Below are 24,037 nucleotides of genomic sequence, written 5' to 3' on the forward strand. Positions count from 1 at the left end.
GTGGCCGCGGCCGCCCCCGGCGCTCCGGGCGGGCTGTCAGCGCCGCCGCCGCCGCGGGCCGGGGCCGCCCGGCAGCGAAGGGGAAGGCGGGCCGCGCTGCGCGGGGTGGGCGCGGTGGGCGCTGTCGCCGCCGGTGTCGCCGCTGCCGGTGTCGCCGCTGTCGCTGTCGCCGCCGCCCGTGGCCGCCAGGGCCGCTCCCCCCCCCCCCCGCTCCCTCACGGCCGCTCGCGCTCCCTCAGCCGCCCCGGCCGCCTCTGCCACAGCCTCTCTCTGGGCCCCTGACGTCACCCCTCCGCACGCGGTGACGTCACCGCGCCGCCGCGTAACGCTCGAGGGGGCGGGGGCGGCGCCGCGCGGGGCATGACGGGAGATGGAGTTCTGGGGCCGGGGGGGGGGAAATGATGGCGGGGTCCGGGTTCGAGACCCCGCCCGGGGTGACGCCTCCCGTTCCAAGGGTTTTCCCGCTGTTCCCCGTAGGAATGGTTCTCCCCCCCCGCCCCGTTCATGTTCCTCCGTGAGTTCTGATGCCTGCTTTGCTCGCCCTGTCCCTGCTTTCCCTGTCCCTCCAGGGTCAGGGAGACACCCCGGCCAGGCGAGGCCCAATGTTTTCCCCCTTTTCCCTCTGTTTCCCCCATTCCCTATGGATTCTGACTCCCCCTTTATCCCCCCCATTCCCCACTTTCCGTGTCCCTCCAGGACCAGGGAACCACCCCCCAAATCCTGGGATACACCCACGTCAGGCCCAATGTTTTCCCGCTTTTCCCTGTGTTTCCCCCCATTCCCTACGGATTCTGACACCCTTTATCCCCCCCCATTCCTACTTTCCCATCCCCACCAGGGTCAGGGAACCCTCCTACCCCAGTGAGGGCCAAGGGTTTCCCAAAATTCCCCCCGGCTCCCCATTCCCATTGGTTTCTTGCAATTCCACACAGCTCCCCCTTTTCCCTGCCTCTCCCACATTCCCCCTGGATTCTGACACCCCAATTCCATTTTCCCCATCCCTGCCATAATCAGGGAACCATCCCCCAAATCCTGGGATACACCCATGTCAGACCCAAGGGTTTCCCCCTGTTCCCTGTGTTTTCCCCCCATTCCCTATGGATTCTGACTCCCCCTTTATCCCCCCCCCATTCCCACTTTCCCATCCCCACAAGCCTCAGGGCCAAGGGTTTCCCAAATTTCCCCCCATCTCCCCATTCCCACTGGTTTCCTGCAATTCCACAAAGCTCCCCCTTTTCCCTGCATCTCCCACATTCCCCCTGGATTCTGACACCCCAATTCCATTTTCCCCATCCCTGCCATAATCAGGGAACCATCCCCCAAATCCTGGGATACACCCATGTCAGACCCAAGGGTTTCCCCCTGTTCCCTGTGTTTTCCCCCCATTCCCTATGGATTCTGACACCCCTTTATCCCCCCCCATTCCCACTTTCCCATCCCCACCAGGGTCAGGGCCAAGGGTTTCCCAAAATTCCCCACAGCTCCCCATTCCCATTGGTTTCCTGTAATTCCACAGCTCCCCCTTTTCCCTGCCTCTCCCCCATTCCCCATGGATTCTGACACCCCCTTGCTCCCAGATTTCTACTTTTCCCATCTCCACCAGGGCCAGGGAACCACCCCCAAATCCTGGGATACACCCATGTCAGGGCCAAGGGTTTCCCCCCATTCCCTATGGATTCTGACTCCCCCTTTATCCCCCCATTCCCCACTTTCCCTGCCCCTCCAGGACCAGGGAACCACCCCCCAAATCCTGGGATACACCCACGTCAGGCCCAATGTTTTCCCGCTTTTCCCTGTGTTTCCCCCCATTCCCTACGGATTCTGACACCCTTTATCCCCCCCCATTCCCACTTTCCTATCCCCACCAGGGTCAGGCCCAAGGGTTTCCCAAAATTCCCCACAGCTCCCCATTCCCATTGGTTTCCTGCAATTCCATAGCTCCCCCTTTTCCCTGCCTCTCCCCCCATTCCCCATGGATTCTGACACCCCCTTGCTCCCAGATTTCTACTTTTCCCATCTCCACCAGGGCCAGGGAACCACCCCCAAATCCTGGGATACACCCATGTCAGGGCCAAGGGTTTCCCCCCATTCCCTATGGATTCTGACTCCCCCTTTATCCCCCCCATTCCCCACTTTCCCTGTCCCTCCAGGACCAGGGAACCACCCCCCAAATCCTGGGATACACCCACGTCAGGCCCAATGTTTTCCCGCTTTTCCCTGTGTTTCCCCCCATTCCCTACGGATTCTGACACCCTTTATCCCCCCCCATTCCTACTTTCCCATCCCCACCAGGGTCAGGGAACCATCCCACCCCAGTCAGGGCCGAGGGTTTCCCAAAATTCCCCCCATCTCCCCATTCCCATTGGTTTCCTGTAATTCCACAGCTCCCCCTTTTCCCTGCATCTCCCACATTCCCTCTGGATCCTGACACCCCAATTCCATTTTCCCCATCCCTGCCATAATCAGGGAACCATCCCACAAATCCTGGGATACTCCCACATCAGGGCCAATGTTTTCCTGCTTTTCCCTATGGATTCTGACTCCCCCTTTATCCCCCCCATTCCCCACTTTCCGTGTTCCTCCAGGACCAGGGAAACACCCCACAAATCCTGGGATACACCCATGCCAGGGCCAATGTTTTCCTGCTTTTCCTTGTGTTTCCCCCCATTCCCTACGGATTCTGACACCCCTTTATCCCCCCCCCTTCCCCACTTTTCCCGTCCCCATCAGGGAACCCCCCCCGAATTCCCGGGATAACAACCCCCCCCGAGCCAGGGCGGGGTGTCCCGTGTCACCCCCCCCATTAAATCCAAGCCTTCCCGGCGGATTCCAAGGCGGGAATGTGGCAGGTGGAGGAGTCACCATCCCGGATTTCCGGCACAGCATTCCCGGGGCCCGCCGAGGCCACTAATGGGAGTCTCTCCACACCCCACATTCCTGACTCCGGCATCATCCCAGAAATTCGTCCCGGCGCTTCCTGCCCCGGCAGGGGAGGAGACACAGCCAAGGAATCCCAAAAATTCCTCCGTTTCCTGCCCCAGCATTCCCTGAATCCTGCTGGACCCGGGTGGGGGGAACACAAATCCACCCCCCAACCCCCACGGATGGGAATTCCCTGGGGGAATCTGGGAGGGTTCTATTTGGGCAGAGCAGCTGGAAAAGTTGGGATGGAGGATCCCCCGTTTCCCCTGACTGGCTCCAAGGAGCTGGGAGAACAGGAGGGGGAAAACCAGGATTTTCCCTTTGATTTCTTGGAATCCTGGCATTCCACGGGCGAAACACCGCAGGTTTTGCAACGGGAATTTCAGGATAACAGGGGCTCCAACAGCATCCTGGTATTTTTTTTTTTTTGGGATGCCTCGAGGCCGCTCTTGCAGCGCCCAAATCCTTGGATGTGAGTGCACACGTGAGGAATTCTGGGATCCTCTGAGCCCTCCTGGCTCCGAAAATCGGGATGCAGGGGTTGGGTCTGGCCTTGCCCACTCAGGAATGGGGACGTTGTCCTCCCTGGAATGGGTGAATCCCGGGGTTTTTTGGGATGGTTCCCTGACCGTGGAGCAAAGTGGGAGAGGGGGGGAACGAGGGGGTGTCAGAATCCACGGATGGGGAACGTGGGGAATAAGGGGAGCCACTGGGAATTGCAGGGAACTGCTGGAAATGGGGGATCCCCGTGGATCCAGAGTTCTGGGAAGCTCCAGGAGCTGTGGAAGCTCAGGGGGGATGACCAGGGAAAAGCAGGAAGGGCTGTTGGGAACACAGGGATCTGTTGGGAACACAGGGATCTGTTGGGAACACAGGGATCTGTTGGGAACACACACAGGGATCTGTTGGGAACACAGGGATCTGTAGGTCCAGGAAGCTGGAAAAGGGGCTCCTCCATGGCCAGCCCAGGCACTTCCCAGCCCATCCTCACCCCTCTGGATTGGGAATATCCCCCCTCTTCATCCCAAATCCCAGCCCAGCAGGGCCAGGGGGTGAGGGAGCCCCTTGGGATTTAGGATCCCCTCGGGAAAGGAAAGATTCCCACCCAAACTCCAGCTCTGCTGCTTCCCAGGGGATTCCTGCCTGGCTGTATCCCAGGATGGCTGTATCCCAGCCTGGCTGTATCCCAGGTGGGCAGCTGCATTCCCAAGTTTTGGGGCTCAGGGAGAGCAGGGATGACGACCGAGGCACCTGCAGCATTCCCAGGAACTCCCAGAAAAGTTCCTCCCAGGGAATGAGGTGGGATGAGACCCGGATTAAATCCCAGAGCTGGGGCTGAGGAATCCCAGGAAGGGGCAATCCCAGGAAGGGGCTCCTGCTCCAAAAAACAGGGAATGATGTGTCCCTGTGGATGGGACAGAGCTGGGGTGAGGAGATCTGGCTGTGTCCAGGTTTTCCACGGAATCTCAGCCCTTCCCAAAGGCCCTTTCCCGACATCCCCGAGGATGGAGATGATGGATCAGGGTCTCCCTTCTCAGCTTCTTTTCCCCTTTCCATGAGATCCCCAAGGCATGGGAAGGCCTGACCCTCCTCTTCCCGAGGTTTTGGCTGCATCCCACCCTCCAATCCCAGGGATTTATCATCCCAAAGGGGCCCCCCGGCCAAATGTGCTTGGGGCAGCTGATTCCAGGCCCAGGGGCCGGGAAAAGGCAGGGAAAACGATGGAATGAGGAGCAGGAAACCCAGGGAGGGACGGAGGGACAGCGATCCCACAAACCCCAGGGAATACAGGGCTCACATTCCATGCCCTGGAGCTCATCCCACCCCCCCCCCCCCAGGGAAAAAAGACCACCACGGGAGGAGGGAGGGAAAATCCAATGCCAAAAAGTGAAATGTTTATTCCCACCTGGAGTCACTTCCAGCGGGAAGGGCCGGACCCCGCGGACGCCCCGCAGGGAACGGCGGCTCCTCCTCATCCCAACGGCACATCCCGGTCCCGGGGGGGCTCCCGGAGCCTCCGGAGCCGTGGGATAACAGCAGCAACTGGGGAAGGCAGGTGGGGATGGGGGAATCCCGGGATGGCTCCCTCGGGATCCCCTTCCCGAGGCACGGAGCTGGGAAGAGGGTCTCTCTCTCCGCCACGGAGCCCCTGGGGGTTCCAGAGGCTCAGGAATCCAGGAGGAATCCAGGAGGAATCCAGGAGGAATCCAGGAGGAATCCAGGAGGAATCCAGGAGGAATCCAGGAGGAATCCAGGAGGAGTTCAGGAGGAGTTCATGCTCTCCCACTGCCGGAAAATGCGGAACACCTTGCAGGACTTCTCCGAGAGGCTCTGGAAAAACGGGAGCAAACGAGAGCCGGAGTCAAGGAAGGGGACGTGAGGGGAAAGGGCAGGAAAAGATCCATCCCAAATATCCCAACCCAAATATCCGGTTTGGATACCAACGGACACAGATTCGTTCCTTTCCTTCGTTATCCCAATTTCCCAACTGGATGGAGGGGGAAAGACCCCAAGGGGACGACAAGGAAGAAGCAGGAAAAAGCTTCCAAGGAGGAGGAACTGCTGGGAACAGGGAGAGGAGGAAGAGGATCCCAGGAGCAGGAAGGGGCTCCAGAAAGCAGGAAGGGGCTCCAGGAAGGAGGAAGGGGCTCCAGGAAGCAGGAAGGGGCTCCAGGAAGCAGGAAGGGGCTCCAGGAAGGAGGAAGAGACTTCAGGAAGGAGAAAGAGACTTCAGGAAGCAGGAAGGGGCTCCAGGAAGGAGGAAGGGGCTCCAGGGAGTGGGAAGGGGCTCCAGGAAGTGGGAAGGGGCTCCAGGGAGCAGGAAGGGGCTCTAGGAAGTGGGAAGGGGCTCCAGGAAGCAGGAAGGGGCTGCAGCGAGCGGGAAGGGGCTGCAGGGAGCGGGAAGGGGCTGCAGGGAGCGGGAAGGGACTCCAGGAAGGAGGAAGGGGCTTGAAGAAGCAAGAAGTGGCTCCAAAAAGCAGGAAGGGGCTCCAGGAAGCGGGAAGGGACCTCAGGAAGGAGGAAGGGGCTCCAGGAAGCAGGAAGGGGCTTGAAGAAGCAGGAAGGGGCTCCAGGAAGCGGGAAGGGACTTCAGGAAGCAGGAAGGGGCTCCAGGAAGAAGGATGAGGCTCCAAGAAGTGGGAAGAGGCTCCAGGAAGCGGGAAGGGACTCCAGGAAGGAGGAAGAGAGGAGTTTTGGCCTCAGCTCCACTCCCCCGGCTCGGGAAAGCCGGGAAAGCCTGGAGCCAGGGATCGGGATGGGGGCGGAGCTCTGGGAACAGGGAATGAAAGTGGATCTTGGGAGGGGCTGTTATTTCCAGCAGGAGGCACTGGAGGGATGGATCCTGGGGAGGGGCTGCCAGGGGGGAGCTGGGGGGAGTTTGGTCCTTGGCATCCAGCTGGGATTGACTTTCCAAAGGAAGCCCATCCATCCCAAATCCTGCCCACAGGGATCCAGCCCTCGAGCAGCTCCACAATATTGTCATGGATGAATCCTGGGAAGGGGCTGGGAATTGAGACCCTGGAGACACACGTTTGGTCCTTGTCTCCCAAGGATTGGATCCAACCCAAAGGAAGCCCATCCATCCCAAATTCTGCCCACAGGGATCCAGCCCTCGAGCAGCTCCACAACATTGTCATGGATGAATCCTGGGAAGGGGCTGCCAGAGGGGGAACTGAGACTCTGGAGGGAGTTTGGTCCCTGTCTCCCAGCTGGGATTGACTTCCCAAAGGAAGCTCATCCATCCCAAATTCTGCCCAGAGAGACCCAGCTGCACACACAACAGTGTCATGAATAAATCCTAGGAAGGGGCTGGGAACTGAGACCCTGGAGACACACATTGGGTCCTTGTCTTCCACCTGGGATTAACTTCCCAAATTCAGCCCCTCCATCCCAAACTGTGCCCCCAGGGCTTTGGGAATGCCAGGCTCACCACCGGCTCCGTGTCGGGCACGGCCTCGCCCCTCCGGGTGCCCAGCAGGGTGTCCAGCACCATTTTCCAGCCCGGCTCCGCCTTCCCGGCCTTCTCCCCGTGGGATGCAGCATCCTCCAGGGAATCCTGCCCCTCCCTGGTGCTCACCCACGGACACCAGTCCCGGTGCTGGGAGCTGGGGTGGAAGAAGCTCCTCGTGGAAGCGTCCTGGGAACGAGAAAGGAAGGAATGCAAGGGGGGGTGAAATCCCGCTCTGCGCCCAAACCCCTGGATTGGGAACGGCATTCCCGGCATTCCCAGTGCTCACCGAGCCGCCGGAGGAGCAGAGCCGTGCCCGCTTGGCCCTGCGGATGGGGCTGGATGGCACTTCCATGGTGTCCCCCTGGCCCATGCTCCGCGTCACCGGGCGGCTCCGGAGGGACGGGCTGGACACCTCCAGCTCCCCCCGGTCCATGGAGCCGGGAGAATCCCAACCCCGGGATACGGGACGGGACAGGGATGGGGAGGGGCTCTTCTCCTGCTGCAAGAGGGGAAAAACAGGGAATTAGGGAGATGCTCTGGACACCTCCAGGTCCCCACAGTCCATGGAGTTGGGAGAATCCTAACTCCCAGGGTGGGACATGGATGGGCTCTTCTCGTGCTGACAGGGGGGAAAACAGGGAATTAGGGAGCAGCCTGAAGGGGGTGGGGAAAATAGGGAATTATGGAGATCCTCTGGACTCCTCCAGGTCCCCTCAATTCATGGATTTGGGAGAATCCCAACCCCGGGATGTGGGGTGGGACAGGGATGGGGAGGGGCTCTTCTCCTGCTGCAAGAGGGGAAAACAGGGAATTAGGGAGATCCTCTGGACACTTCCAGTTCCCCCCGGTCCATGGAGCTGGGAGAATCCCAACCCCGGGATGTGGGGCGGGACATGGATGGGGATGGGCTCTTCTCCTGCTGACAGGGGGGAAAACAAGGAATTAGGGAGATGCTCTGGACACCTCCAGCTCCCCCCAGTCTGTGGAGTTGGGAGAATCCCAACCCTGTGGGTGGGACACGGATGGGGAGGGGCTCTTCCTGTGCTGCCAGGGGGGAAAACCAGGGAATTATGGAGCAGCATGAAGAGGGTGGGGAAAAAACACGGAATTATGGAGATCCTCTGGACACCTCCAGCTCCCCACAGTCCGTGGAGCTGGGAGAATCCCAATCCTGGGATGTGGGAGATGGATGGGGATGGGCTCTTCTCCTGCTGCCAGGGGGGAAAAACAGGGAATTAGGGCGTAGCATGAAAGGGGTGGGGAAAAAACAGGGAATTTTGGAGCTCCTCTGGACACCTCCAGCTCCCTTTGGCCCATGGAGTTGGGAGAATCCCAACCCTGGGATGTGGGGCGGGACATGGATGGGGATGGGCTCTTCTCCTGCTGCAAGAGGGGAAAAACTGGGAATTAGGGAGATCCTCTGGAGACCACAGTCCATGGAGCCGGGAGAATCCCAACCCCGGGATGTGGGACATGGATGGGGATGGGCTCTTCTCCTGCTGCCAGGGGGGGAAAACAGGGAATTATGGAGATTCTATGGACACCTCCAGTTTCCCACAGTCCATGGAGTTGGGAGAATCCCAACCCCCAGGGTGGGACATGGATGGGGATGGGCTCTTCTCCTGCTGCCAGGGGGGAAAACAGGGAATTAGGGAGATGCTCTGGACACCTCCAGGTCCCCACAGTCCATGGAGTTGGGAGAATCCCAACCCCGGGATGTGGGGTGGGACAGGGATGGGGAGGGGCTCTTCTCCTGCTGCAAGAGGGGAAAAACAGGGAATTAGGGAGCAGCCTGAAGGGGGTGGGGAAAATAGGGAATTATGGAGATCCTCTGGACACCTCCAGCTCCCTTTGGCCCATGGAGTTGGGAGAATCCCAACCCTCAGGGTGGGACACAGATGGGGATGGGCTCTTCTCCTGCTGCAAGAGGGGAAAACAGGGAATTAGGGAGATCCTCTGGACACTTCCAGTTCCCCCCTGGTCCATGGAGTTGGGAGAATCCCAATCCTGGGATGTGGGGCGGGACATGGATGGGGATGGGCTCTTCTCCTGCTGCAAGAGGGGAAAACAGGGAATTAGGGAGATGCTCTGGACACCTCCAGCTCCCCGCAGTCCATGGATCTGGGAGAATCCCAACCCTCAGGGTGGGACACCGATAGGGATGGGCTCTTCTCCTGCAGCAAGAGGGGAAAAACAGGGAATTAGGGAGATCCTCTGGACACCACAGTCCAAGGAGTTGGGAGAATCCCAACCCTGTGGGTGGGAGATGGATGGGGATGGGCTCTTCTCCTGCTGCAAGAGGGGAAAACCAGGGCATTCGGGAGATCCTTGTCTGCCAACATGAAGGGATTTGGGGAATCCCGCCCAGCTCAACCAATCCTTGTCCATCCACGTTCCCTTCCCAGCAGGAGCATCCCAGCCGTGGCTGAGGGAACCCGTGGGTGGTGTTGGACACACGGATGTCCCCCCGGGTGTCCCGGTGTCCCCATTCCGGCCGTACCTGCTCGGCTCCGGCCGGGACGGTGTCCTGGCTGCGGGTGACGATCCGGCGGGGGGACGTGGGCACGGAGCTGCCGGAGGAGCCGCAGGGATCCGGCTCTGGAGCGGAGGATTCCAGCTGGTGGAAGCTCCAGAGCCCCACCTTCCTCATGCAGCGGGAGCAGGAGATCACCGGCAGCGCCGGGGAGCCGCCGGAACTGCGGGAATACAGCCCGGGATCGGGAGGGGAAGCGGGAATGGGCGGGATTCCAACCAACCCCCGGGCATTCCGAGATCCTGCTATCCCAGGGATGCTCCAAACCCCATCCAGGGACAATTCCAGGGGGTGAAGGGATGAGCCCAGGCTGGGAAAGTAGGGAAAAATGTCCGTGGAAAGGCGGGGATGGCGGGGATTTGGATGGGCTCAGCCTGGGGGGGAAGCGGGAGAATGGGAAATAGGGAAAGCAGGGAAATGTGGGATAAGGGAAGAGGAGGCAGAGGGGAAAGTGAGGGGAAATGCGGGAATAAGGGAAAATAGGGAAATGGTGGGAATAGTGGAAATAGGGAAATAGTGGGAATAATGAAAATAGGGAAATAGTGGGAATAGGGAAATAGTGGGAATAATGAAAATAGGGGGAATAGTGGGAATAGTGGAAATAGGGAAATAGTGGGAATAGTGGGAATAGTGGGAATAGGGAAATAGTGGGAATAGGGAAATAGTGGGAATAGTGGGAATGGGGAAATAGTGGGAATAGTGGGAATGGGGAAATAGTGGGAACAGTGGGAATAGGGGAATAGTGGGAATAGGGAAATAGTGGGAATAGGGAAATAGTGGGAATAGGGAAATAGTGGGAATAGGGAAATAGTGGGAATAGTGGGAATAGTGGGAATAGTGGGAATAGTGGGAATAGTGGGAATAATGAAAATAGGGAAATAGTGGGAATAGTGGAAATAAGGAAATAGTGGGAATAGTGGAAATAGTGAAATAGTGGGAATAGTGGGAATAGTGGGAATAGTGGAAATAGTGGAAATAGTGGAAATAGGGGGAATAGGGGGAATAGGGGGAATAATGAAAACAGGGAAATAGTGGGAATAGTGAAATAAGGGAATGGGGAGCACAGTGGAAAAGAGGGAAAATAGTGAAAAAGGGGGAAAATAGGAAAAGAGTGAAAGGAAGCAGGAGTGTAGGGGAAAATAAGGAGAACGGGAAAATCAGGGAAGCAGGAACGTAGGGAAAACTGAAAAAGAAGGAAAATAGGAGAAGAGTGAAATAAGGGAATCAGGAGAATAGTGAGAAAGAGGGAAAGCAGGAAAAGAGGGGGAAAAGGGAAAATAGGACAATGGTGGGATAAGGGAAGCAGGAGCAGAGGGAAAAGAGGGAAAATAGGGAAATAAGAGGGGAAATGGAGAAAAAGAGGGAAATTGAGGGGAAAGAGGGAAAACAGGAAAATAGTGAAATAAGGGAAGTGGGAACAGAGGGAAAAAGAGGGGAAAAGAGGGAAAATTGGAAAATAGCAGAAACAGGAAAATAAGGGAAGCAGGAGTGTAGTGAAAAATAGGGAAAATGGGGAAATAAGGGAAGCAGGAATGTAGCAAAAAATAGGGAAAACAAGAAAATAGTGAACCAAGGGAAGCAGGAGCAGAGGGGAAAAGAGGGAAAAAGAGGGGAATAGAGGGAAAACAGGAAAGAGTGAAATAAGGGAATCAGGAGCAGAGGGAAAAAGAGGGAAAATAGGGAAAATAGTGAGAATATGGAAATAATGAAATAAGGGAAGCAGGAGCAGAGGGAAAAAAGGGGAAAATAGGGAAATAGTGGAATAAGGGAAGTAGAAGCGTAGTGAAAAATAGGGAAAAATAGCTAAAAATAGCAAGAAAGGAAATAATTGAAATAAGGGAAGCAGGAGCAGAGGGGAAAAGAGGGGAAAAGCGAGAAAGTAGGGAAAAAAGAGTGAAAATAGGGAAAAAGAGTGAAATAAGGGAAGTAGGAGCACAGGGAAAAATAGGGAAAATAATGGGGAAAATAGTGGAATAAGGGGAGCAAGAGGAGGGTGAAAAAGAGGGAAAAGGAGGGAGAACAGTGGAAAATGGAGAAATGAGGGAAGCAGGAGCAGAGGGAAAAATAGGGGGAAAGAGGGAAAAGAGTGAAAAAGAGGGAAAAGAGGGGAAAAGAGGGGAAAAGAGGGGAAAAGAGGGGAAAAGAGGGGAAAAGAGGGGAAAAGAGGGGAAAAGAGGGGAAAAGAGGGGAAAAGAGGGGAAAAGAGGGGAAAAGAGGGGAAAAGAGGGGAAAAGAGGGGAAAAGAGGGGAAAAGAGGGGAAAAGAGGGGAAAAGAGGGGAAAAGAGGGGAAAAGAGGGGAAAAGAGGGGAAAAGAGGGGAAAAGAGGGGAAAAGAGGGGAAAAGAGGGGAAAAGAGGGGAAAAGAGGGGAAAAGAGGGGAAAAGAGGGGAAAAGAGGGGAAAAGAGGGGAAAAGAGGGGAAAAGAGGGGAAAAGAGGGGAAAAGAGGGGAAAAGAGGGGAAAAGAGGGGAAAAGAGGGGGAAAGAGGGGGAAAGAGGGGGAAAGAGGGGAAAAGAGGGGGAAAGAGGGGGGAAAGAGGGGGAAAGAGGGGGAAAGAGGGGGAAAGAGGGGGAAAGAGGGGAAAAGAGGGAAAAAAAGAGGGAAAAAAAGAGGGAAAAAGAGGGAAAAAGAGGGAAAAAGAGGGAAAAAGAGGGAAAAAGAGGGAAAAAGAGGGAAAAAGAGGGAAAAAGAGGGAAAAAGAGGGAAAAAGAGGGAAAAAGAGGGAAAAAGAGGGAAAAAGAGGGAAAAAGAGGGAAAAAGAGGGAAAAAGAGGGAAAAAGAGGGAAAAAGAGGGAAAAAGAGGGAAAAAGAGGGAAAAAGAGGGAAAAAGAGGGAAAAAGAGGGAAAAAGAGGGAAAAAGAGGGAAAAAGAGGGAAAAAGAGGGAAAAAGAGGGAAAAAGAGGGAAAAAGAGGGAAAAAGAGGGAAAAAGAGGGAAAAAGAGGGAAAAAGAGGGAAAAAGAGGGAAAAAGAGGGAAAAAGAGGGAAAAAGAGGGAAAAAGAGGGAAAAAGAGGGAAAAAGAGGGAAAAAGAGGGAAAAAGAGGGAAAAAGAGGGAAAAAGAGGGAAAAAGAGGGAAAAAGAGGGAAAAAGAGGGAAAAAGAGGGAAAAAGAGGGAAAAAGAGGGAAAAAGAGGGAAAAAGAGGGAAAAAGAGGGAAAAAGAGGGAAAAAGAGGGAAAAAGAGGGAAAAAGAGGGAAAAAGAGGGAAAAAGAGGGAAAAAGAGGGAAAAAGAGGGAAAAAGAGGGAAAAAGAGGGAAAAAGAGGGAAAAAGAGGGAAAACAGTGAAAAAGAGGGAAAATAGGGAAATAGTGGAAATAGGAAAATAAGGGAAGCAGGAGAAGAGGGGAAAAATAAGGGGAAAGAGGGAAAATAGTGGGAAAATAGGGAAAAAGAGGGAAAACAGTGAAAAAGAGGGAAATAGGGAAATAAGGGAAGCAGGAGTGTAGTGAAAAACAGGGAAAAGGGGAAAATAAGGGAAGCAGGAATGTAGCAAAAATAGGGAAAACAAGGACAGAGCAGGAAACAGGAACAGAGTGAAAAAAAGGGAAGCAAGAGTGGAGCGAAAAAAGAGGGAAAACGGGAAAAGGGTGAAAGGAGGGAGCGAAGAATTCCCGGGAGGAGCATCCCAGATTCCCAGATTCCCGCGGCCCCGCCCACCTGCAATTCCAGCCGCAGAGCGCCAGGATGGAGGCGGGAACGGCGTGTCCCTGCGGGCTTTCCATGGAAAACTTCCCGGGGGGCTTCTCCCCTTCCCGGCCGCATTCCAGCTCGTCCTGGATGAGCTCCAGGAGCCGGCGGATCCGCTCCTCCGACAGCGACTGTGGAGCACGCGCGGGGAATTCCAGGGATTCGCTCCCACGGAGCGCAGGGAAAGCCCCTTCCCAATCCCTGGAAACGCAGCTTCCAACGGCCCTTTCCCAATCCCTTTCCCAGTCCCTGGAAGTGCAGCTTCCAACGCCCCCCGTGCTGCTTAACCGGGAAAAGGGACGGATTCCTCCTGCCTCGTGTCCCTCTGGATCCACATTCCAGGATTTCTGTTCTGGTTAACAGGGAACAGACTCCCCATTCCATGATTTCTGCTCTGGTTATCAGGGAACAGACTCCTCATTCCATGATTTCTGCTCTGGTTATCAGGGAACAGACTCCTCATTCCATGATTTCTGCTCTGGTTAACAGGGAACAGACTCCTCATTCCATGATTTTTACACTGGCTAACAGGGAACAGACTCCCCATTCCATGATTTCTGCTCTGGGATTATCAGGGAAAAGGAACAGCTTCCTCCTGCCCTCTGTCCCTCTGGATCCACATTCCATGATTTCTGCTCTGGTTAACAGGGAACAGACTCCTCATTCCATGATTTCTGCTCTGGGATTATCAGGGAAAAGGATCAGCTTCCTCCTGCCTTGTGTCCCTCTGGATCCACATTCCATGATTTCTGTTCTGGTTAACAGGGAACAGACTCCCCATTCCATGATTTCTGCTCTGGGATTATCAGGGAAAAGGAACAGCTTCCTCCTGCTTTATATCCCTCTGGATCCACATTCCAGGACTTTTGCTCTGGTTATCAGGGAACAGACTCCTCATTCCAGGATTTTTACACTGGCTAACAGGGAACAGACTCCCCATTCCATGATTTCTGCTCTGGGATTATCAGGGGAAAGGAACAGCTTCCTCCTGCTTTATATCCCTGTGGATCCACATTCCATGATTTCTGTTCTGGTTATCAGGGAACAGACTCCTCATTCCATGATTTCTGCTCTGGGATTATCAGGGAAAAGCAGCACCTTCCTCCTCTGGATCCCATCCCGTGAGCTCTGTCCCTGCTCTGCCGGGATTTGTGGGATTTGTGGATCCACTCCCATCCCTGCCGGGGCTTTGGGGGGTTTTTAGGAACCCAAAAACCCCTCTGGGATTTCTCCTGAATGAATCAGGAATTCCCTGGATCCCTCCCGGCTTCCCAGAGTTTCCTGCTGGGAGAGTGCCCAAGGAGCTGCTCCAGGGAGGCAATTCCACCCCTCTGGAATTGCCTTTGCTCCGTTTCCCAAGGGAGAAATGGAACAAATTCTGGGGGATCCCAAATCCGATTTCCCAAATCCCCTGTGGAATCCCAAATCCCATTTCCCAAGGGAGCCTGTGGGATCCCAAATCCCCCGAGGGATCTCAAGTCCCATTTCCCAAATTCCCTGTGAGATCCCAAATCCCATTTCCCAAGGGAGCCCATGGGATCCCAAATTCCCTGTGAGATCCCAAATCCCCTGAGAGATCCCAAACCCCATTTCCTAAATCCCACTTCCCAAATCCCCTGTGGGATCCCAAATCCCGTTTCCCAAGGCAGTCTGTGGGATTCTCAAATCCCCTGGGAGATCCCAAATCCCATTTCCCAAGGGAGCCTATAGGATCCAAAATCCCATTTCCCAGATCCCCTGTGAGATCCCAAACCCCATTTCCCAAATCCCCTGTTTGATCCCAAATCCCATTTCCCAAATCCCCTGTGAGATCCCAAATCCCCTGTGGGATCCCAAACCCTATTTCCCAAATCCCCCGTGAGATCTCAAACCCCATTTCCCAACCCCCATTTCCCAAATCCCCTGCGAGATCCCAAACCCCACTTTCCAAATCCCATTTCCCAAATCCCATTTCCCAAATCCCCTGTGGGATCCCAAATCCCGTTTCCCAAGGCAGTCTGTGGGATTCTCAAATCCCCTGAGAGATCCCAAACCCCATTTCCCAAATCCCCTGTGGGATCCCGAACCCCACTTCCCAAACCCCACTTCCCAAATCCCCTGTGGGATCCCGAACCCCACTTCCCAAACCCCATTTCCCAAATCCCATTTCCCAAATCCCATTTCCCAAATCCCATTTCCCAAACCCCATTTCCCAAATCCCCTGTGAGATTCCCAAACCCCATTTCCCAAACCCCACTTCCCAAACCCCATTTCCCAAACCCCTCTTCCCAAACCCCTCTTCCCAAATCCCCTGTGAGATTCCCAAACCCCATTTCCCAAATCCCCTGTGGGATCCCAAATCCCATTTCCCAAATCCCCTGTGGGATCCCAAACCCCACTTCCCAAATCCCGTTTCCCAAACCCCACTTCCCAAATCCCCTGTGGGATCCCGAACCCCACTTCCCAAACCCCATTTCCCAAATCCCCTGTGGGATCCCAAACCCCCTGTGGGATCCCAAACCCTATTTCCCAAATACCCTGTGAGATCCCAAACCCCATTTCCCAAACCCCATTTCCCAAATCCCATTTCCCAAATCCCATTTCCCAAACCCCATTTCCCAAACCCCATTTCCCAAATCCCATTTCCCAAACCCCATTTCCCAAACCCCATTTCCCAAATCCCATTTCCCAAATCCCATTTCCCAAACCCCATTTCCCAAATCCCATTTCCCAAATCCCATTTCCCAAATCCCCTGTGAGATTCCCAAACCCCATTTCCCAAATCCCCTGTGGGATCCCAAACCCCATTTCCCAAATCCCGTTTCCCAAACCCCATTTCCCAAATCCCCTGAGAGGTCCCAAATCCCATTTCCCAAAGGAGTCCATGGGATCCCAAATCCCGTTTCCCAACCCCCATTTCCCAACCCAGCCACTCCCGTCTCCTTTATTTCCACATTCCCATAAACCCCCCGTTGGAAGCAGGAACACCCCAGGGGAATCCCGAGGCCCCCTCCCACCCGGAGCCCCCAATTCCCGGCATTCCCGGGACTCTGTGGGATTTGGGAACGCACCATATTCCCGAGCTCCTCGGGCCGGAGCGAGGGGAGCTGCAGCTCCAGGCGGGAAAGGCTCTGGAAGCGCTCCAGGAATTCCTGGAGAAGCACTCGGGGCTCGTCCAGCGGGAGCAGGGCAAAGCGCTCTGGGGAAGAGGGAAAAGGTGGGAATGCCGAGCGGGAATGTCGGGAATGCCCATTCCCGACCCTCCTCGTCCCGCTGGGAAAGGGGGAGGAGCCCGGCCGGGAAAAGAGGGAATGAGCTGGAGGAGGGGGAAGGATGTTGGGATGGGGGGAAGGAATTCCTGGCTGGGAGGGCGGGGAGGGATGGGGAGGAATGGGGGTTGGGATCAAACAGGGGATTTGGGAAATGGGGTTTGGGATCTCACAGCCTCCCTTGGGAAATGGGATTTGGGATCAAACAGGGGATTTGGGAAATGGGGTTTGGGATCTCACAGCCTCCCTTGGGAAATGGGATTTGGGATCAAACAGGGGATTTGGGAAATGGGGTTTGGGAAATGGGGTTTGGGATCCCACAGGGGATTTGGGATCCCATGGGCTCCCTTAGGAAATGGGATTTGGGATCTCACAGGGGATTTGGGATCCCAGGGGCTCCCTTGGGAAACGAGATTTGGGATCTCACAGGGAATTTGGGAAATGGGGTTTGGGATCCCACAGGAGATTTGGGAAGCGGGATTTGGGATCTCACAGGGGGTTTGGGAAACAGGATTTGGGATCCCACAGCCTCCCTTGGGAAATGGGATTTGGGATCCCACAGGGGATTTGGGAAATGGGGTTTGGGAAATGGGGTTTGGGATCCCACAGGCTGCCTTGGGAAACAAGATTTGGGATCCCACAGGGGTTTGGGAAATGGGATTTGGGATCAAACAGGGGATTTGGGATCCCATGGACTCCTTTGGGAAATGGGGTTTGGGATCCCACAGGGGATTTGGGAAGTGGGATTTGGGAAATGGGGTTTGGGATCCCACAGGAGGTTTGGGAAATGGGATTTGGGATCCCACAGGGGATTTGGGAAACGGGGTTTGGGAATGGGGTTTGGGATCCCACAGGCTCCCTTGGGAAATGGGATTTGGGATCCCACAGGGATTTGGGAAATGGGATTTGGGATCCCACAGGCTCCCTTGGGAAATGGGGTTTGGGATGGAATTCCCAGGGAAGCTGGGGTTTCCCGGGAAGTGCTGGATGGGGCTTGGAGCCCCCCGGGATAGCGGGAAGTGTCCCTGCCCTGGGGTGGGAATGGGATGGAGCTGAGCCCCCTTCCCACCACAGCATTCCATAATCCAGGGGAAAATTAGGGAATAATGGTGGGAAAATTAGGGAATAATGGTGGGAAAAGTAGAGACTAATGGGTAAAAAATAGGGAACAACGGTGGGAAAAATAGGGAATAATGGTGGGATAATGAGTAAGAAAATAGGGAAGAATGGTGGAAAAAATAGGGAATGGTGGGAAAATAGGGAATAATGGTGGATAAAATAGGGAATAATGGAAAAATTAGGGAATAATGGGTAAAAAACAGGGAAGAATGGGGGAAAAATAGGGAAGGGTGGGAAAATAGGAAATAATGGTGGGAAAATTAGGGAATAATGGTGCGAAAATGAGGGATACTGGTGGGAAAAAATAGGGAACTGTGGGGAAAAATAGGGAATAAGGGTGGGAAAATTAGGGAATAATGGTGGGAAAATCAGGGAATAATGGGTAAAAAAAAGGGAATAAGGGTGGAAAAATAAGGAATAATGGTGGGAAAAAAAGGGAATGGTGGCAAAATAGGGAATAATGGTGGGAAAAAAAGGGAATGGTGGCAAAATAGGGAATAATGGTGGGAAAAATAAGGAATAATGGTGGTGAAATTAGGGAATAACAGTTGAAAAAACAGGGAATAATGGTGGGAAAAATAGGGAATGGTGGGAAAAATAGGGAATAATGGTGGGATAAAATGGAGAATAATGGTGAGAAAATAGGGAATGGTAGGAAAATAGGGAATAATGGTGGATAAGTAGGGAATAAAGGTGGAAAAATTGTGGGAAAAAATAGGGAATAATGGTGGGAAAAATAGTGAATATTGTGGGAAAAATAGGGAATAATGGTGGGAAAAATAGGGAATATTGTGGGAAAAATAGGGAATAATGGTGGGAAAATAGGGAATAATGGTGGATAAATAGCAAAAAATGGCTGATAAAATAGGGAATAAAGGTGGGATAAAATAAGGAATAATGGTGGAAAAATTAGAGAATAATGGGTAAAAAATAGGGAATAATGGTGGGAAAAAGGGGATGGTGGGAAAAACAGGGAATAAGGGTGGGAAAAAATAGGGAATAATGGTAGGAAAAATAGGGAATGGTGGGAAAAATAGAAAATAATGGTGGGATAAAATAGAGAATAATGGTGGGAAAATTAGGGAATAAGGGTGGGGTAAAATAGGGAATAAGGGTGGAAAAATAGGGAATAAGGGTGGAAAAATAGGGAATAAGGGTGGAAAAATAGGGAATAAGGGTGGAAAAATAGGGAACAATGGTGGGAAAAATAGGGAACAATGGTGGGAAAAATAGGGAACAATGGTGGGCAGAGCTGGGCACCCACCTGGGCAGGGGCTGTCAGGCCAGAAGCAGAACCTCTCGTGGGCGGCGCTCAGGGCTCTCCTCAGCTCGGCACAGCGCTCCCGGTCTGCGGGAAACACGGATGGTCCCTGCCCACCGCCATTCCCGGCCATTCCCGGCCATTCCCGGTCATTCCCAACCATTCCCGGCCATTCCCAACCATTCCCAGCCATTCCCAGGCATTTCCAGGCATTCCCGGCCATTCCCAGCCATTACTGGCCATTCCCATCCATTCCCAGCCATTCCCAACCATTCCCAACCATTCCCGGCCATTCCCAGCCATTCCCGGCCATTCCCAGCCATTCCCAACCATTCCCAACCATTCCCGGCCATTCCCAGCCATTCCCAACCATTCCCAACCATTCCCAGCCATTCCCAGCCATTCCCAGATATTCCCGACCATTCCCAACCATTCCCGGCCATTCCCAGATATTCCCGGCCATTCCCAACCATTCCCGGCCATTCCCAGCCATTCCCAGATATTCCCGGCCATTCCCAACCATTCTCGGCCATTCCCAACCATTCTCGGCCATTCCCGGCCACTCCCAGCCATTCCCGGCCATTCCCAACCATTCCCGGCCACTCCCAACCATTCCCAGCCATTCCCAACCATTCCCGGCCATTCCCAGACATTTCCAGCCATTCCCGGCCATTCCCAGGCATTCCCAACCATTCCCGGCCATTCCCGGGCATTCCCGGCCATTCCCAACCATTCCCACCCATTCCCGGCCACTCCCAGCCATTCCCGGCCATTCCCGGCCATTCCCAGGCATTCCCAACCATTCCTGGCCATTCCCAACCATTCCCAGGCATTCCCGGCCATTCCCAACCATTCCCACCCATTCCCGGCCACTCCCAGCCATTCCCGGCCACTCCCAGCCATTCCCGGCCATTCCCAACCATTCCCGGCCACTCCCAACCATTCCTGGCCATTCCCAGGTATTCCCAACCATTCCCACCCATTCCCGGCCATTCCCAGCCATTCCCAGCCATTCCCAACCATTCCCAGCCATTCCCAGCCATTCCCAGCCATTCCCGGCCATTCCCAGGCATTCCCAGGCATTCCCAACCATTCCCAACCATTCCCAGCCATTCCCAACCATTCCCAACCATTCCCGGCTATTCCCGGCCATTCCCAACCATTCCCGCCCATTCCCAGCCATTCCCGGCCATTCCCAGCCATTCCTGGCCATTCCCAGCCATTCCCAACCATTACCGGCCATTCCCAGCCATTCCCATCCATTCCCAACCATTCCCGGCCATTCCCAACCATTCCCGGCCATTCCCGGCCATTCCCGGCCATTCCCAACCATTTCCATCCATTCCCGGCCATTCCCAACCATTCCCAGCCATTCCCGGCGATTCCCAACCATTCCCGGCCATTCCCAACTATTCCCAGCAATTCCTGGCCATTCCCATCCATTCCCGGCCATTCCCAGGCATTCCTGGCCATTCCCAGGCATTTCCAGGCCATTCCCGGCCATTCCCAGCCATTCCCGGCCATTCCCAGGCATTCCCAACCATTCCCAACCATTCCCAGCCATTCCCAGCCATTCCCAGCCATTCCCGGCCACTCCCGACCATTCCCGCCCTCCCTCCCCACCCAAAGCTGCCCGAAATTCCCTGGAATTCCACCCCCCCCATCCCGAATTCCCGCCGGATCCCAGGCAGGGGAGCACAGCCGGACCCTCCCGGGCGCTGGATCCGCCCCAATCCCAAGGTTTTCCCTCCTGGAATGCTGCCGATCCCACCCCGATCCCATCAGATCCCGGAGCCAGGGCTGGAAATCCAACTTCCCAAAAAACCCCCTGATCCTTAATTTAAATTATTCCCACCTTTCAGAACCGGCTCATTCCCTCTGAAATCCCTTTTTAAATCCCTTTTCCCAAATCCCTTTTCCCAAGCTCTGGTTATTCCGGGGTTTTCCCGATCCCGGCGGGATGATTCCCCAGGGAACGACCAGGCCAAGGGTCATTTAAAAGGGAGAATCTGGGAATGCTGATCCTGGGTGACCCCCTGGGAAAGGCTCGGGCAGCAGGGGCAGGGAATTCCAGGGGATGGGAATTCCAGGGGATGGGAGCAGGGAATTCCAGGGGATGGGAATTCCAGGGGATGGGAATTCCAGGGGATGGGAATTCCAGGGGATGGGAGCAGGGAATTGCAGCCGGGAAAAATTGGGAAGTGGAGGGGATGAGTTTTTTTTTTTGGGAAGTAATAAGGAGTTTATTGATTAAATTATTGATTTAATTTAATTAATTGAGTAAATGCATATTAAATATTGATTTTATTTGGATTTTATTATCTTTGTTTTATTTATTATTTAATTTAATCAAATCATTGGTTAATTTAATAAATCGATTAAATAAATTAACATTATAATATAAATTAATAATATAATATAAATTAATAATATTATTATAATATACTATAATATACTATAATATATAATATATTATTATTTACTATAATATATTATTATAATATTATATATTATTATTATATAATGAATCATAATATACATTATATTATTATATGCAATACCATTATATATTTTATTATATCTTTAATATTATATAATATAATGTTATATTACATGTTATATATTTAATATTATATCTCATGTATTGAGATAATATTAATTTACAATATCAATTATATATAATATATAATTATTTTGTTATTGTAATATTAATTTAATAGAAATTAAATGAATTGATTTAATTTATAATGTATTATTAACATTATATAATATAATAATATTATATTACATGTTATATATTTAATATTATATTCTGTGTATTGAGATAATATTAATTTATAATATCAATTATATATAATATATAATTATTTTGTTATTATAATATTAATTTAATAGAAATTAAAAGAATTGATTTCATTTATAATGTATTATTAACATTATATAATATAATAATATTATATTACATGTTTTATATTTAATATTATATATTGTGTAGAGATATAATATTAATTTATAATACCAATTATATATAATATATATAATTATTTAATAATTATAATATTAATTTAATAGAAATAAAATGAATGGATTTAATTTATAATGTATTATTATTATTATATAATATTATAATATTATGTTACATCTTATATATTTAATTTTATATATTATGTAGGGATGTAATATTAATTTTTTGTATAATATAGATAATTATTTAATTATTATAATATTTAATAGAAATTAATTGATTTAATTTATAATGTATTATTAATATTACATAATATAATAATATCACATTACATGTTTTATATTTAATATATCTTGTGTATGGACATAATATTAATTTATAACATCACCTGTATATAATATATAATTATTTAATTATTATCGTATTGATTTGATAGAAAGTAAATGAATTGATTTAATTTATAATGTATTATTAATATAATATAATAATATATTACATGTTGTATATTTAATATTCTATATTGTGAAGGGATATAGTATTAATTTATAATATCAATTATGTACAATATAGGTAATATTCAATTATGATAATATTAATTTAATAGAAATTAAATGAATTGATTTAATTTATAATCTATTATTAATATTATATATTACATGTTATATATTTAATATTATATATTGTGTATTATATAATATTAATTTATAACATCAATTCTATATAATATATAATTATTTAATTATATAATATTATTTAATAGAAGTTAAATGAATTGATTTAATTTATAATTTATTATTAATATTATAAAATAATATCATACTACACGTTTTATATTTAATATATCTTGTGTATGGATATAATATTAACTTATAACATCAATTATATATTATATATATAATTATTTAATTATTATAATATTAATTCTATGAAAAATAAGTTAATTGATTCAATTAATAATTTATTATTATTGTTGAGTAAAAAATTAAAAGATAAAATTAAAAAGATAAAATAATAATAATTAATTTAATATTTTAATTATTTTATTATTAATTATTATTTATTTATTATTAATTATTAATCATTGTGGTTAAATATTGAGAATTATTATAATTGTAATTAATAATAATTATAATCTATAATTATATATGACAGCTTATTAATTATTAATCAAATTAATTAAATTGATCAAATTAATCTAATCAATAAAATAATTAAACATATTAATAATTAATTAATTAATTAATGTAATAAATTGAACGGCCTGACTGGGCAAACTCGGTGCCTCCCCCTTGGAAAAGGGTGTTGGGATGAGGGCAGCAGATCCAGGAATTCTTGGGAAAGGAGGTTTAGGAAACCCGGGATGTTCCTGAAGCACATCCGGAGGGGGAACAGAGGCGGGAAAAGCTTGGGAAGAGCCGGAAGGGCTCGGGATGGGCTGGGAAAAAGGAGGCTCAGGGGCACCCCCGGAGCTTCCCGGGGAGGGAACCGGAGTGGGAATGCTGAGCTTTGCTCCCCGGGATGCTGGGATGGGCCTGGCTCAGCATTCCACACGGGATCCGGCCGGAATTCCGCACGGGAACGGCTCCGAGCTGCGCCAGGCTCCACGTTCCTTCCCCGGGATTTGCTTCCAAGGGGGGGTTGGTGCCCCGAGGCCGGAGCGTTCGGGATGGTTTGGGATCATCCCTGCCATGGGAGGGAGGGGCTGGGGAGTCCTGGAATTCCCAGGCTCCTGGAATATCTGATCCTGGGAGAGCTGGGAGGGTTCCAGGCTGGACAGGGCCTGGAGCAACCCGGGAGAGCCGGAGGTGTCCAGGCCCAGGGAAGGGGTGGGAAACCATGGGATTGAGGGAGCAGCATTCCCGGGAACCACCATTCCCTGGAACCACCATTCCCTGGACAAGAGCGGGGAATAGGACAAGCTTTGAGATCCAGCATTCCCTGGAATCAGCATTCCCTGGAATCAGCATTCTCTGGACAAAGGGGTGGAACTGGATGAGGTTTAAGATCCATCATTCCCTGGAATCATCACTCCCTGGAATCATCACTCCCTGGAATCATCACTCCCTGGAATCATCACTCCCTGGACAAGGGTGTGGAATTAGATGAGCTTTAAGGACCAGCATTCCCTGGAATGATTATTCCCTGGAACTCTCATTCCTTGGACAAAGGGGATGGAACTGGATGAGCTTTAAGGACCATCATTCCTTGGAATCATCATTCCTTGGAACTCTCATTCCCTGGACAAAGGGATGACACTGGATGAGCTTTAAGGACCAGCATTCCCTGGAATCATCATTCCTTGGAATCATCATTCCCCGGACAAAGGGGATGGAACTGGATGAGCTTTAAGGA

General features: G+C 51.2%; 1 protein-coding gene and 1 long non-coding RNA gene across 10 annotated transcripts in view; one reads left to right on the forward strand and one right to left on the reverse strand.

Annotated features, from left to right (window-relative positions):
• Positions 1 to 4,795: 4,795 nt before the first annotated feature.
• The window catches only part of ZC3HC1 (zinc finger C3HC-type containing 1), a 29,570-nt gene continuing 10,328 nt past the window's right edge, over positions 4,796 to 24,037 (reverse strand). Inside the window, exons 4-12 of one of the 9 annotated variants that reach the window (XM_051773627.1) lie at positions 18,724 to 18,807; positions 16,143 to 16,270; positions 13,063 to 13,223; positions 9,375 to 9,570; positions 8,336 to 8,373; positions 8,171 to 8,214; positions 7,161 to 7,418; positions 6,854 to 7,060; positions 4,796 to 5,253 (exon numbers count right to left, since the gene is read on the reverse strand). In XM_051773627.1, the coding sequence (XP_051629587.1) occupies positions 4,895 to 5,253; positions 6,854 to 7,060; positions 7,161 to 7,418; positions 8,171 to 8,214; positions 8,336 to 8,373; positions 9,375 to 9,570; positions 13,063 to 13,223; positions 16,143 to 16,270; positions 18,724 to 18,807 (1,475 nt within the window). In that variant the 3' untranslated portion in view covers positions 4,796 to 4,894. Of the gene's footprint in view, positions 5,254 to 6,853; positions 7,061 to 7,160; positions 7,419 to 7,518; positions 7,682 to 7,812; positions 7,838 to 8,170; positions 8,275 to 8,335; positions 8,374 to 8,811; positions 8,971 to 9,069; positions 9,167 to 9,374; positions 9,571 to 13,062; positions 13,224 to 16,142; positions 16,271 to 18,723; positions 18,808 to 24,037 lie in introns of those variants that run through there. The other 8 variants (XM_051773632.1, XM_051773628.1, XM_051773636.1 and 5 more) reach the window with 8 other exon arrangements.
• On the forward strand, positions 7,383 to 8,544 carry LOC127463785 (uncharacterized). The gene is made up of 3 exons (XR_007900942.1): positions 7,383 to 7,424; positions 7,582 to 7,711; positions 8,435 to 8,544. It is a non-coding gene; the product is annotated as an uncharacterized LOC127463785 (long non-coding RNA).

Source organism: Manacus candei, unplaced genomic scaffold, assembly GCF_025592945.1.
Source record: "Manacus candei isolate 608988 ecotype Guabito, Panama unplaced genomic scaffold, ASM2559294v1 h1tg000174l, whole genome shotgun sequence".
In the NCBI taxonomy this organism is placed as follows: Eukaryota; Metazoa; Chordata; class Aves; order Passeriformes; family Pipridae; genus Manacus; species Manacus candei.